Here is a 13,657-nt window from a genome sequence, read left to right as displayed (position 1 = left end):
AGTTCGAAAAATTAAAAAAAAAAAAAAAAACAAACATAAATACATATGTATATATGTATATGTATATATATATATATATATATTTATATTTGTGTCCTCCCTTTTTTGGAAAAGAAATTGTTTGTCTCAAGTTAAAAATTTTTACGTTCGATGGGTTTTTAATTGAACAATGCGTGTTGTTGTTTTATGGCAAATGCTTCCATGTAACAGTTTGCTACATCATTTTGTTGTAACTTTGCAACTGTTTTGCTAGACCATTTTTGCTCTATCACTTTACCTTTTTCCTTTTTTTTTTTTTTTTTTTTTTTTTTTTTCTGAATTTTGCGAAAGCCTCTCACATGCCCCCATTTGTGTGCGACCGCTCGTTGGAAACAGGGGGAGGGATATGTCAGTCTGGCGAAAGCAATGATGGTGTCTCCGCGCATGAGGGAAACAACAACTTGGGCTCAACAGACAAAAACCCAAACGCGCGGTGAGCAAACATGCAAACAATTCTGTGAGCCAAAGGTCTGCACATGTGTAGCCGTTCAAATAATGTCTCCCAATCTGCGCTATTTGCAAAAAAAAAAAAAAAAAAAAAAAAAAAAAAGGAAAAAGCTGTAAAGGAGGGTTGTCAACCTTTTAATCGAACTTCCCTTTCCCCATTTCTGTGTGTCCTGAGAAATTTCCCTCCCCCAGTGAAACAGAAATGGGATGAAATACCAATAGGAACAACAACAAGAAGAACAACAAGAACAACAACAGCGCCTTTCGAGAGGAGTTTCCGGAATGTATCTCCACATGCACACTCAAATATCATTCCTGGCTTTAAGAGGAGCTTCCTCTTTATTGCATGTTCACCAAGGAACACACACACATATACATTTTTGTACGCCCTTCCCCTCCATCTCCGCATTGGTACTTCCCTGCATTTTGTGTTTTTCCGCTGAATGTCATTTCATTTTGTGTTATTTCACTCCTCGCCATTTCCCTCATTTAACTGTTCTCCCACAACAACGGAGGAACCCCCTCCTCGCTCGCAAAAAAAAAAAAAAAAAAAAAAAAAAGACATTTCCAACTGTCTAACCTTTGCGCCTTGTGCCACTATCGTGAAGAAATGTGCTTTTCTCACTGATTCAGCAAATCGGGAAAATCCAACGGATTCCTTTCTCCTCCGCGATTTTCCTGATTTGCTCAATCCGTCCTCAACGTAAAGGAAAATTGCCCTCCGTTAATCAAAACGAAGTTTCTCGTGTTAACCCCCCTTTGTGGTGATGTTTTTCCTTTTTTTTTATGAACAAATCAGGTGAACGTTGTGCACACAGGCAGCTAGCTATTCATGTTGCTGCGCCTTTAGAGATTTTTTTTTTTTTTTTTTTTTTTTTTTTCCTTACAATTTATGAACAAATCAGGTATAAATAGCTTCTTTAACCAGCTAGCTATTTCCATTCCTACACTTTCCAATATTTCGTTTTTTGCTTTCCAAATAAGGGTCGTCGTTAAATGGCAGGCTTTTGCGTAACCCCATTTCCCGCGTCACATGTCGCGCTATGATGGATGTAGGACGAACAGGTGGCGAAATAAACGGCGAAAGGAAGTTGCCAATATTTTCTCTCTCAAAAAAAAAAAAAAAAAAAAAAAAAATGAGCATACGGCTGCTCACACATTCGCACTACCCAATTCAATACTCCTGAAGGGGAGAACAGGGTTAGACACATCTCCGCCACCGCTTTTCCCTTTCGGTCTTGATAAATCATTCACTTGTTACTCTCCCCATTTATGGGAGAAGAAGAGGAGTCAATCGGGGGAATAATTCAGCTCATGCACGCAATTCCGCATCGAAGTGATCGTTCATTTTTTCCCTCTCTACTATGCCTGCACCGACCCACGGTTTCATCTTACCAAGCCCATTGGAGAATTCGCCGCGCCCCCCCTGCAACAAAGAGCAATTCTCTTCTCCCCAGACTCAACTGAATTTTCTGATACATCCGACGACCACAAGTTTGATGTGGCAGTCAAAATCCCATTAATCCTAGCGTAATGAATCCCTCCACTGTACAACTGAAAGGAAGAACACAAGTGGTAGTTCTCTTTGCACAGATCAACACGCATCGATGTGGCATAGTCGCACCCATAGCTTCCAACATATACGAACTCGGGGTCGTGTATCCCCGTCACACTGGTAAGAGCGAAAGAATTTATTTCTGTCCTGTTCAGGCTCCTGTTAAAGAAATACAATTCGTCTAGGTACCCATTGAAGCTAGAGTAGTGCATGTTTTTTCCAATGGTTATGTCTCCTCCTCTTCCTTCAATGCTATCGTCAGCATTACCACTGCGGTTACCGTTAGCGTCAACGTTTCCGTTAGCTTTATCTTTAACTGACTGTTTGATCAGTACGGAGTTGTCCAACACCCCGTTGATGTAGATTTCCACCTTCGTATCGTCCATACTGATGGCTATGTTTGTCCACCTCCTGAGTGGTATTTGCCCCATGGAAGACATTCCTTCGTTTGAACTTTGGTCCGTAAGTACTCTCACAGATAGTTTATTCACGTGAGGGTAGAGGAGCACGGCGATTGTTTCTTCCCCCTTGTGTCTGCGTTGTTGCAAAATTCAGCACTGTGTGATGTTCGTGCAGGTGTGCTCCTTTGGCCAAGCGGGCGGACTAGCTATGGAGCCATCATGACCATGCCACCTCAAACGAAGCAACGATAAGTTAACTCTTACATCTGCGAAAGCACATTGCGGAAGTTATTCGTTGGTCTTTCGAGTAGGTATATCCAAAATACTCTGTGTGTAAGGAAGTAGAAAAGATATACACGTGTGCTTGTGTGTTACATAAACACATGAAAGTAAGGACAAAAGAAATGTATTCTCGAAGACACCAAAAGGGGGCGTGATATCTCTGGTCTCTCCACAGGTATGTCTCTCTGCTCTTAACACACATGGTGAACTGCTTCGTTTTTAACGTGTCGCCTGCGTGAACCAAACCGGAGTTATCTGCGGAATGGGAGGTGGAGAAAAGGAAAAACAAGCAAAAAAAAAAAAAAAAAAAAAAAAAAAAAGGATAACATAAGAGGACAGTTTTCACCATTTGGAATAGTTGAAAAAAAAAATGCATAACGAAATAAGCGCACAGTTCTGACATTTTTTTTTTTTTTTGTTGTAAAGCATATGGACGTGGTGGATACTCATTTATGTTCTATCCTTCCAGAGTACCTCCTACGAAGGCCCCGCTGTATCCCCGCCCATTAAAACCGGGGGCTGCGCGCACCAACTTGTGCATGTGGTTATTGTTCCAGCTGTAGTCAAGGGCATACATATCGTCAAAGGTCCACTTGGCGATGAGCCCTTTGGGAACACTATTGGATGTGACGACTGTGGATGTCCCTCCAAGGCATAGACTGTTTGGAACCCTAAGACACGTCTCGAAGAAATTGTCAAACGACCCGGAAAAGGATAATTCGCTGAAGTAACTGAAGAGTGATTTTTCGATCTTGGTAGATCGTAGGGTAGCCACGAAGGCTACCAGGAGGAAAAGTACGATTCGCACCATCCTGCCTGTGTGTGCACATGGGTAGGCAAATAGGTAAATAAATTGGTGTGCTCCTTTATGCTTTTACATACGTAGCAATAGCCCCAATTTATACCTATCCCTGTGTGCATATATCTCACTGCGGAAAGTGTGTACCACAGATTATCATGTCACGATTTGCTCCGTGGTGACGTTCATTTGTGTGTACTACCTATGATTTGTAAAGGCGTTCGAAAAGACACATCGTTTTTTTGGCTGATGGATCTATCTCCACGGGTGATACAATGTGAGGAAAAAAAAAAAAAAAAAAAAAAATACCTTTCTGCTCAGCACACAACTTTTAATGACCTTGCGTGGTGGGTAGACTGGTCCTCAAGCAAGCGAACGCATTGTCATTCGCGCAGGTGTCAAGAATTGTGGTTCTTCTGTCTCACTCCAACTGTAGAGTCCACTCGTTCATTATGCGCCGAGCACCCATTCCGGTGTACATACGGATAGCGATGCACTCACGTTTATTATTGTCCCTCCATAAAAAGAAAAGAAAAACCAAATTAGTGTCAATGTATAGGCACAATTAAACCGCTCTACTTGTTTACTTAAGCGAAAAAGGAAAATAAAGACAACCATCCACCTTTGGACGCGCTAATTCGACTTTTTTTTTCTTTTTTTTTTTTTCCTGCACGAGGTTTGTTCTGCTAGCTCTTTTCCTTCTTGCACACATTTTACCTGAACAGGTCAGGTGAAAATGGGATAAAAAAAAAAAAAATGGGGGAAAAAAAAAAAAACATGGGGAAATAGAGATATATATCTACTTTACCCTTAGTGAGAAGTTCCCATTCCGCTCAACTTTGCACCTGTTTAAACACCCCCCCCTTTGGGGAAAAAATGTCCACAGCGTAGGTGTGTGTTTTCCATACATTCTACATATGTCTACCTACCTTCTTATGTACTCACTTCAGGTTTATAATTTTTTTTTCTTTTTGTATCCTCCATGAAGGATTACAAAATTGTAGCGACTTTATCCACCAAAGTGTTCTTTTTTTTTTTTAGTTAACCTGCCCACAATGGACGTGGAAGGTAAAACCTGGTGCGACAGGAAGTTGCTCAAATTCGAAGGCATCTGCAGAGGACGAAATAATTCCATCCACAATCACTTGGTGAATAACGATGTAGTAGCCGCCATTGATCAGCTGAAAAAAGGAACCTCCCCCTTTGTCAGAGATGAGTGTAACAGGACAGCCCTTGATTTAGCCATCGTATTATTTATGGGAAAATTTAATGAGTCCCTATGTACCTCCCTCATTGCAGATTATATGCACTCAAATGTGTGCGTCTCGAGGGATTCCTCTTTGGCATACAGCGATAGGGTAGGAGTTACCTTTAGGGGAAAGGTTCCATTTTATCACTCAAAGGGTCTATTCAATGTGGCAAACGAGACAAGCGCAACGGAGAACTCGTCCGACTCGTTGTCACCCTTCCCACTGGCCACAAAAAAAAAAAGTTGGGCCATTCCGTACAAATCCCACAATTATCAGCATGGTTACAAAATGGGGATGTACAAGAAAAATACGACACCTCCTCCCAAATCATTAGCCACCAGTGGGAAAACGAAGCATACACAAGCGTTGCTGGATGGACGACTACGAAGAATGAAAGCCTTACTCCTGTTCATAAAAATGTTAAGCATGAACACCCGACTCAGAAAATATGCAGAGCGGGTTGCAAAGGAAGAGATTGTCAAACTGTCTTTCCCCTTTCTTTACACAAATACCATGCACATGCTTTTTAATCGTTTTTCGCCTGAACATGGTCAGGTAAAAAAGTGGAACATAAAAAATCCAGCTGACTCAAGAAGGTTAGTTACAAAAATATTATGCAGCAATTTGTTCGGAAGTGAAGTAATTAAATTTATGGGGAACATTTTATCCTGTTTCTCCTCCTTCATTGGTATTTTTGGAGAGAAGGTGTACCTACAGGATTCTATCATTTCGCAGTACATTTTACACATGTCTTTCACCTTCGACAACGAATACTTATTCAACGTAGTCGTTAATAAGGAAAACACATTTGCGCAAAAGGATCTGTTTCATTGGGATGGATTAATCAACTCCATATCACATGAGAAGCATTCATCTAGTCATTATTATCAGCCTTTACTGTATGCAAGACTGAACAAGTTTTTTTTGGAAAGACTGGAACAGCTCCGAGACGGTGCGAAGGGGGGGAGAGGGAAAGGAATCACCACTTAGCCTAGCCAATGGGGTGAATCCTGCCGTCCACTTGGGAGGATAAAACGTATGTGGGTAACCACGACGCTTAGGAAACAAAGGAGAGTGTGCCCTGTAGTGAGACTGAGAAGAGTAAACTTGGGGAATAAACAGGAGAAGTAAACGCTAGTAGGAGTCTTCACGCCAACTCGGCCGCAACGTCCAGAGCAGTCATTCCATTTGGCTTCTACGTCGCGGTAAATACAATCCGTGCAGGGAGAAAAAGGGAGGGGTGGGGTGCTTCCCCCCTCTAGTGGGCAAACACATCGATTACCTGTTCGTTGGGCACAATTTATTCGAAAACAACTGATTTACCATGTGATAGGTATGTAAAACTTGATATGCGCAAGTGGGGGTAGATGCCTTCTGGCATTTTCGCCGGGGTTGCCCTGCTTCGCTCACTTCGTGCACGTTGAAGTGTATTTTTTTTTTTTTTTTTTTTTTTTTTTTCCCAGTCGGGATTGCATCGCATCGGGTGCACTTCTTTTCACTTCACTGGCTCCCCCAACAGCCATTAAAAAGAAAAAAATGCCAAATCCCTCATTTGAAAGTTTAATATTACCTGAACTGTTCATACAAAATTGCAGCACCAGTGGTGATACCAAAAATTGGTGGGGACACAACAGAGGAGAGTTCCCCCACCGTTAACTGGTGTTCATTTGTTCTTAGCGGAACAGTGTACTCGCCCTTCCCCTATGTGTGACGAAACGACATCGCGTAGTTGGTCAGGGTAATTTTTTTTCTCACCAGTTTAAACCAAAGCGATCCGTTTGGCGCGCCCCCCATCTGGAAGAAAAATATATATGAACAGAAAAAAAAAAAAAAAAAAAAAAATAATAATAATAAATGAATAGCTAGCTGTATGAACCGTTCAGGTGAAAAAGAAAAAAAAAAAAAAAAAGGCGCAACCGTGTGCAAAAAGGAGGAAGTGCACAGTTCCCACAGGGAAAGAGGCCTACACCGCGTAGACGGATTACGCTAAGGGCACCCCATGGCTAACAGCAAATTCGCATACGTGAAGCAGCTGGAGGAGGAGAGGAGGGTGTTGCCGTGTTGCTACTTTGTGGTGAGGATAGACGGCGGAAACTTCAAGGCATTCACAAAGACACACGGGTACACAAAACCCAATGACATAAGAGGACTGCACCTAATGAATGCATGTGCAAAGGAAGTCATGGAAAAGTTTGATGAAATTGATTTAGCATATGGACACTCAGACGAGTACAGCTTCCTCTTTCGGAAAAAAACAAAAGTGTGGAATAGGAGGTATGACAAAATTTTAACCAACGTCGTGTCCTGTTTTTCAGGATCCTTTCCTTTTCTCTGGAAAATTTTTTTTCCCGAGCAGGAGCTACTGTACGTACCATCTTTCGACGGGAGAATTGTTTTGCTTCCAACAGAAAGGGAAGCCAAAGATTATTTCCGTTGGAGACAAGTCGATTGTCACATAAATACTCAGTACAATGAGTGTTTCTGGAACCTTATTAATAAGGATGGCTATTCTCATCAACAGGCTTACAACACCTTAATTACAACACAGAAGAAGGAAAAGAATGAGTTGCTTTTCTCTAAATTTGGAATAAATTACAATGACTTGCCTGAAATTTTTAGGCGCGGTTCCATCTTGATGCGGACTGAACAAATCTTGAAAGGAGGCCACGTCGCTGAGCAGGTGGACATCACACAGATGGAAAGTGACAAAGTGGCCCCCCCGGAGGAAATACCAAGCGATGCCACTATCCCCTGCCAGCGTGACGCACTCGAGAAGTTCACTCTCTCGCATGAAAATCTCGTTAGCGACATTTTTTGGGAGAAGTACCATTTCTTATTTGCCAAGTGACGCGGCTCAACAGCTGAGTTCGGTGTTACAAATCAGGGCTACATTCAGTCACATTCTAACCCCAAAGAGTAAATTGGATCTGCTCCTTTTTTTTTTGTCAAAATGGTAGAAAGGATTATTCAGCTCAACAAAAGGGAGAGCAGGTGATGTGTGTACCAAACCAGTGTGGCACCAGAATGGACCTTAACATGGACCTGAAGGACTCCTACCCGCATTTGACATACTTCCATGCACACAACCCCTCTGGTGGAGTACGAACCACTTTATCAAAAAAAAAAAAAAAAAAAAAAAAAAAAGAAATAAACAACCCTGTGTATGTGCAAATGTGACCTACATACATCATCCCCGTGGAATACTCTCCCCTTGGTCTGTTCACCTACGCATACGCTTTACTTCCCAAAGGAAGTTATCTTTTCCCTGTGCTTTAGAATAGATACCCTGTGGGGGTGCGAATGTCATATGTAGGGTCTTCTCATTGGAGGACAACTCTTCTTCATTTTTTTTTTTTTTTTTTTTTTCCCCTGCAGCGTGCACACACTGCACAGCTACTGAAAAAAAAAAAAAAAAAAAATAATAAATAAATAAAAAAAAACGCAGGAGAAAAAGGCCCGCAAAAATGTTACAAAGTATACAACAACATAATGCACGGAGGGACACACAACGAGAAATAACTTGTCTTTAACTTAGTAGTGAGACTTCCCTTTTTTTTTTTTTCTTTTTTTTTTCCACCCTCTGCGCGAGCATGTTAATTGTACACACTCTCGGGCATACATTACAAGCCCGTATTCCCCCCGTGCGATGTCCTTTTTTTTTTTTTTTTTTTTTTTTTTATTCTTAAAACCATTTGTTTAACTATTCGTATGTTTAATTGATCTTCTGCCTACGTATCCACTTGCCCACTCATTGGTGTACTACTTTCTTCTGGTCTACCTTCAGTCTTACTGACGGATATAACCCTGTCTGGGCAAGCGCCCCTCAATTTCCGACCGCCCCCTTTTGCATTCCGTTTGTTGTGCCTACCAACTCAGTCGGATAAGATGAGCGCGTCAAGTGATCATGTTGCCCAAAGGAATGGCCGAACCAGACTGAAACGGTAAAGCCGTCTACTGGCAATTGCACAGCTTGGAAAATTACCCCAAGGGGAATTAGCCTTGCCCCCCTAATGGGACCGAGTGCCACCCATTTGGTGAATCCCTCCCTTTGCAGCGCCCCCGCCGGGAAACCCACGCATCCGAACGATCCTGTGCACTACCCCGTATGAAACGCATAGTCATAAGGCAACTCAGCTCTTATACCTGCGTGTGTGCAAGTGTGTACGAAGCTTACCCAAAACAGTGAGGTCCATCCAATCATTTTTTTTTTTTTTTTTTTTTTTTTTTTCCCCTCTCCTTTGGTAGCTCTACTACGAGACAACAGAAAGGTCATACAAAAGCAGCGTTAGAAATGTGAGCCATCGAAATAAGACGTCCATGTTTGATGCGGTTGGAGATGAAAGGAAAGGTAACAAAATCATTTGCCATTGTGAAAGTTGGCATACCCACTGAGGAAACTCACTCTCTGCATGGATTGGAGTGAACGGAGGGGTTTCTCCATTTGAGTTAAGCATGTGTCCCACCACGTATTGAGTGCCTTCTCACGATACTTCCCCTTTTTTTTTTTTTCTTTTTTTTGATCCACCCCTCCTCAACGGAAGACTCGAGCAGTGGCTCCACCGATAAATGGACAAATAAAAAAATAATTGCACCTCCCCCTGGAGAGATCAAAAAGATATTGCAACAGGAACCATTTCATGTAATGAACAAAAGGAGTGGAAGGAGGTTTCACCCGGAGGTTGCAAGTGGAAACATATTCTCCAAACCGAGGTCGGTACCTTCACGCAAAAGAAGGGGATTCATCGTTGTTAACATTTTCCTTCTATAGCTTCTAAAAGAAGGAGCTTATTGAATGAGACAAGTTTTTCCTTTTTTTTTTTTTTTTTCTTTTTCACCTGAACGGTTCATACAGCTAGCTATTCATTTATTATTATTATTTTTTTTTTTTTTTTTTTTTTTTTTTCTGTTCATATTTTCCACATTCTTCGTTGCTACTCTGATGGTGACACGTCTTCCCCATGCCCTTTTTTGTCCCCTCTCACAGTGGCGATGTGGACCAAAGAAAAAGGTCCCCAAGAAATGGCAGGCGATGCGTTAAGTGTGAACATCACTCAGCCTTTTTTTTTTTTTTTTCCCCTCCATTGGGGTGTGCAAGAGGGACTACCTTGTGTAAACCTCTCTCCTTCTCTATACCCGTTCTCCTTTCCACTCACCTTTATCTCTACCTGTTAAACACCACACTACAATGGTAACCGCAGTTCGAAGAAGACGAGCAACTATAGCCTGAACAACAACCCCTACAGGTGGGGAGTCGACGTCCTTAGATACCCTCTACCAACACCGAAGAGAAACTACAGACACGTAGGAAATTTATCGGTATGCAGAGGTAGACCACATCTGGGGTGGCACTGTAATGAAGCACTTTCCCCCTTAAGTTACTCTCCCATCATGTTGCTCTCTTATCAGTCCGCTTCTTCCCCCCCTCCCCCACCTGTAGACTTGTCTTGTGCCTAATAAAAGCGCTGACACCTTCGTCCATAAGAAGAGCCCGACTCATTACATCACCCACTTGGAGGTGAGTGCAAATTCAATAACTCGGAAAAAAAGGCAACCAAGACAATTAGTGTCGATCCCCTACACAACTGTCTACTTCACAACGCCGCTACCCAGAAATCTCTGTGCCCCAAGGAAAGTACCTCCATCCAGGGATCCAGCCGAAAGATGATTCGTTCGCACGAGTCCAAGTTGGAGGTAAGGTCATTTTTCCAATGCACGTCTTCGACACGCCGATAAACCGCTGAGTGGACCAATTCCTGTCCACACCCACAAAAACACACAGACGCACACATCTTGATTTTTCTCGCCCTTCTCCAGATAAACTGTATCCCAAAGGATCTCCAACGGAGCGAGAGGAAACCCACTTGCACTCTTCGCCGGGATAACTTAAACGTTAGAAAAAAAAAAAAAAAAAAATGGAGAAGAAAATGGCCCCCTAGGTCTAGTTTGAAATAATCCCTGTCTTAGCTCACTCAACCGTGGGCATCTAAACTTATCGCTGAGCCAACCCAAGGTGTGAACATATCCAACATTTCCCATTCTCCTCCTGCTCTAGGCTGACCTCACCCCCATTGAGCACGTGGCAAGGAGGCCCTTCCACATAAACACCACCTGTAGAAACAAGCAGTCCTCTGTTGCATTCAACAGTAAGTACATTCGAGGTGGACATATCATAGTGGACCCCATCCCGTGTATACCTCTACAGCTACACCACAGTTGAATCTCCAACATTGGCCTCTACCCCTCCACACACACACACACACACACACACACATATATATATATATATATATATATATATATATATATATATATATATATATATATATATATATATATATATATATATATATATGTATATCCCTGCAGGCGCCAGAGAACCGTCTCCTTTTAGATCCGGAAAACGAATCGGGTACATCTCCACGAAGAGGGAGCATTCAGTATTCCTTTGTTGACTTACGCGTTCCACGGGGGAGGAAGTGGCGAAGGGTCACAGCCAAGCGTTCTATCATACCGACCGCTACCTCTACTGTGGTTATAATTCCCCCCTAGACGCAAATCGAAGCAGTGCATCATTCATCAACTCTTTTTATTTCTTTAATTTGCCATTTCAATTGTAAAAAAGAAAAAATATATATCCATTCCTTGGCCAATTTTTTTTTTTTTTTTTTTTTTTTTTTTTTTTTTTTTTTTACATTTTATGGACGTTTCTTTGGTAGGGATTCACACCCATGTCGTTGCTAGGGACGAGTGTGTGTACCTCCTTTTCGTACTTTTCTTTTTTTTTTTTTTTTTTTTTTTTTTTTACATCTCATTCGAGTTATTTCTCTAGGCAGAACTTTCATTTGAGATTTTTCCCTGGTGGGAGTAATTTTTTTTTTAAAACACATGTGTAGAGTTGCTCCAAGTTGCTTTTAACTTCGGATGGAAGTGGTTACATCAAAAAAAGGGTAGGGGGATGATGCCGCGTTACATCACATCCTAGTGACTTGGAAAGAGGACCCGCCAAATTGGTTTGCACACCCTGCAACACCTTCTCTGGTGGGGAGACAGCTTCACCGGTTCTTCATGCGAAGGGTAAAAAACGGGATGCCTTTTCCTCAGAACAGGTATGGCAAAGTATCTCTTACACAGAGAACTCATCTGTACACATTTGCAGGAATCCAGTTCTTCTGCAGTGGGGCCATTAGGATAAAGCTTGGTAACCAAGTCTGGGTACACAGGGAGAGTTGCATTTGAATACGAATCCCTCTTCTTTGTATAAACACTCTCCGTCTGTACATCCTCATGTTCATACAATTCTTCCGGTGTGTCATATTCATAATCGTGTTCCGGACAAGTGTCTGGGTAACTATGTGAATCATCATATGAAGTCAACTGTGGAGGAACGATTTTCTGGTTAACGAAAACAGAGAATGAACAGAAGGGAGGTACAGATGCATTACTACAAGGTCCTTCAATATCATCAATCCAAAAACCAGGACAAGCGATAAGGGTGGCTAAGCATTGAGGTAAACAGACAGACATGGTTTCCGCTACTTTCAATCCAATAGGCATCCAACAAATAGGGAAGATAGATGCACAGTACATTCCAAGGTAAGCCATGGCACAGAGTCTATATTGTGCATCTGATGTTTTTCCGACCTTCGAAGCATACTTAGAAGGAAAACTAGAGATGATTCCATTCATTATAGAATCCGTGATGTCAGCTATTACAAATTCTGCAGAAGTTATTGGATAGAGGATAGAACCTAAGCAATTTTTTCCTGTTACCATCGGTAGACAAGGAAGAGGTCTATTAATCCAGACAGGGGGTGGTATTAAGGGAGGTACTATATCTACTACTGAGCTAGCTACTGATTGGATTAAACCCTTTACCATGGTTAGACTCTGTATTAACATATTAGCTAATCCAGGTTCTTTTATAGATGCAGGGGATTCTATATCTTCCAAAGAATCCTTCATCCATTTGCTTAAGTTGTTTCCGTAAGCAGATCGAATCGCTCCTCCGGGGTATTCAACATTATTCGTGGTGGCTTGTCCTGTTTCTGTTTTTTTTTCTCTCCTTGTCACACCACGGGGTATCCTTCTCCCGTCACTCCCCACACGGTTAATTACTGCGCTTCTAACCCCCCTGTCACAATGGGGGCGGGATTCCCGAGTTCCTTTTCTCCACCTCTTCCCTTCCATCTGTTCGTCCTTCCGCCTCCCCTGAGAAATTACCTCTTGCATGAAGACGCCATAGCCATCCACATCGAAGTGGCTGAGTGCAGATTCGTACAACGTTAGGAAGGTGTCTTTGTCCACTTGGCCAAGTTGACTCCCCCCCTTCGGAGCATTTCTCCACCTCCCCTTCAACTTTGGGCTCTCATCCACGAGATCTGCATCTTCAGCTCTTCCCTTTTCCTTCCCTACCAGAAGATCGTACAGATCGTTCGGGTTCGCCAAGTTCACGAGCGCCTCAGTGTCCACTCCCGGGAGGATGGGCTCCCCCCCTGGAGCCTCACCAGTCGTGTCCTCAGGGACATCGCCAACCACTTCGTCAATCGTATCGTCAATCGTATCGCCAATCGTATCGCCAATCGTATCGTCAATCGTATCGGCAATCGACGGATTTCCCCACCCGATGACACACAGAAGGGCCCCAAACAAAATGGCGCACTTCATTGGGCAGGCGAAAAGAGGGACGAAGGAGCTATAACGATGTCGATACTCATCAAATGATGACAAGGAGCAATTATCTCTTTGGACAATTGCAGTTTGTCCTGAGGAGGTTACAAACACATTGTATATAGTGTTATTCTTCATTATTCTTTTTTTTTTTTTTTTTTTTTTTTTTTTTTTTTTCGTGGACGGAAACGGCTATTCGTTGCACAACGCGGTCAGG

General features: G+C 42.4%; 5 protein-coding genes across 5 annotated transcripts; 3 read left to right on the top strand and 2 right to left on the bottom strand.

The window, feature by feature from the left end:
* Positions 1 to 1,872: 1,872 nt before the first annotated feature.
* Positions 1,873 to 3,535, bottom strand: PKNH_0318600 (uncharacterized protein; the record flags this gene model as incomplete). The annotated part of the gene is made up of 4 exons (XM_002261115.1): positions 1,873 to 2,575; positions 2,707 to 2,769; positions 2,925 to 2,979; positions 3,199 to 3,535. The coding sequence occupies 4 exons, from the start codon at positions 3,533 to 3,535 to the stop codon at positions 1,873 to 1,875; spliced, it is 1,158 nt and encodes a 385-aa protein (XP_002261151.1).
* A 1,043-nt stretch (positions 3,536 to 4,578) lies between these two features.
* PKNH_0318500 (uncharacterized protein) lies at positions 4,579 to 5,763 on the top strand (the record flags this gene model as incomplete). The annotated part of the gene is made up of 1 exon (XM_002261114.1): positions 4,579 to 5,763. One exon carries the CDS (start codon positions 4,579 to 4,581, stop codon positions 5,761 to 5,763), a length of 1,185 nt encoding a protein of 394 aa, XP_002261150.1.
* Positions 5,764 to 6,772: 1,009 nt separating this feature from the next.
* PKNH_0318400 (tRNAHis guanylyltransferase, putative) lies at positions 6,773 to 7,621 on the top strand (the record flags this gene model as incomplete). The annotated part of the gene is made up of 1 exon (XM_002261113.1): positions 6,773 to 7,621. The coding sequence occupies one exon, from the start codon at positions 6,773 to 6,775 to the stop codon at positions 7,619 to 7,621; it is 849 nt and encodes a 282-aa protein (XP_002261149.1).
* Positions 7,622 to 8,658: 1,037 nt separating this feature from the next.
* Positions 8,659 to 11,225, top strand: PKNH_0318300 (conserved protein, unknown function; the record flags this gene model as incomplete). The annotated part of the gene is made up of 11 exons (XM_039113836.1): positions 8,659 to 8,714; positions 8,828 to 8,876; positions 9,019 to 9,121; positions 9,315 to 9,483; positions 9,758 to 9,781; positions 9,972 to 10,089; positions 10,211 to 10,288; positions 10,384 to 10,464; positions 10,588 to 10,662; positions 10,826 to 10,916; positions 11,140 to 11,225. 11 exons carry the CDS (start codon positions 8,659 to 8,661, stop codon positions 11,223 to 11,225), a joined length of 930 nt encoding a protein of 309 aa, XP_038969448.1.
* Positions 11,226 to 11,751: 526 nt separating this feature from the next.
* PKNH_0318200 (uncharacterized protein) lies at positions 11,752 to 13,578 on the bottom strand (the record flags this gene model as incomplete). Its single annotated transcript, XM_002261111.2, has 1 exon — positions 11,752 to 13,578. One exon carries the CDS (start codon positions 13,576 to 13,578, stop codon positions 11,752 to 11,754), a length of 1,827 nt encoding a protein of 608 aa, XP_002261147.2.
* Between the last annotated feature and the right edge of the window lie 79 nt (positions 13,579 to 13,657).

The sequence above is a fragment of the Plasmodium knowlesi genome, assembly GCF_000006355.2.
Source record: "Plasmodium knowlesi strain H genome assembly, chromosome: 3".
In the NCBI taxonomy this organism is placed as follows: domain Eukaryota; phylum Apicomplexa; class Aconoidasida; order Haemosporida; family Plasmodiidae; genus Plasmodium; species Plasmodium knowlesi.
Note: the sequence above shows the minus strand (reverse complement) of the source record. Positions and strands in the feature narration are given on the sequence as shown.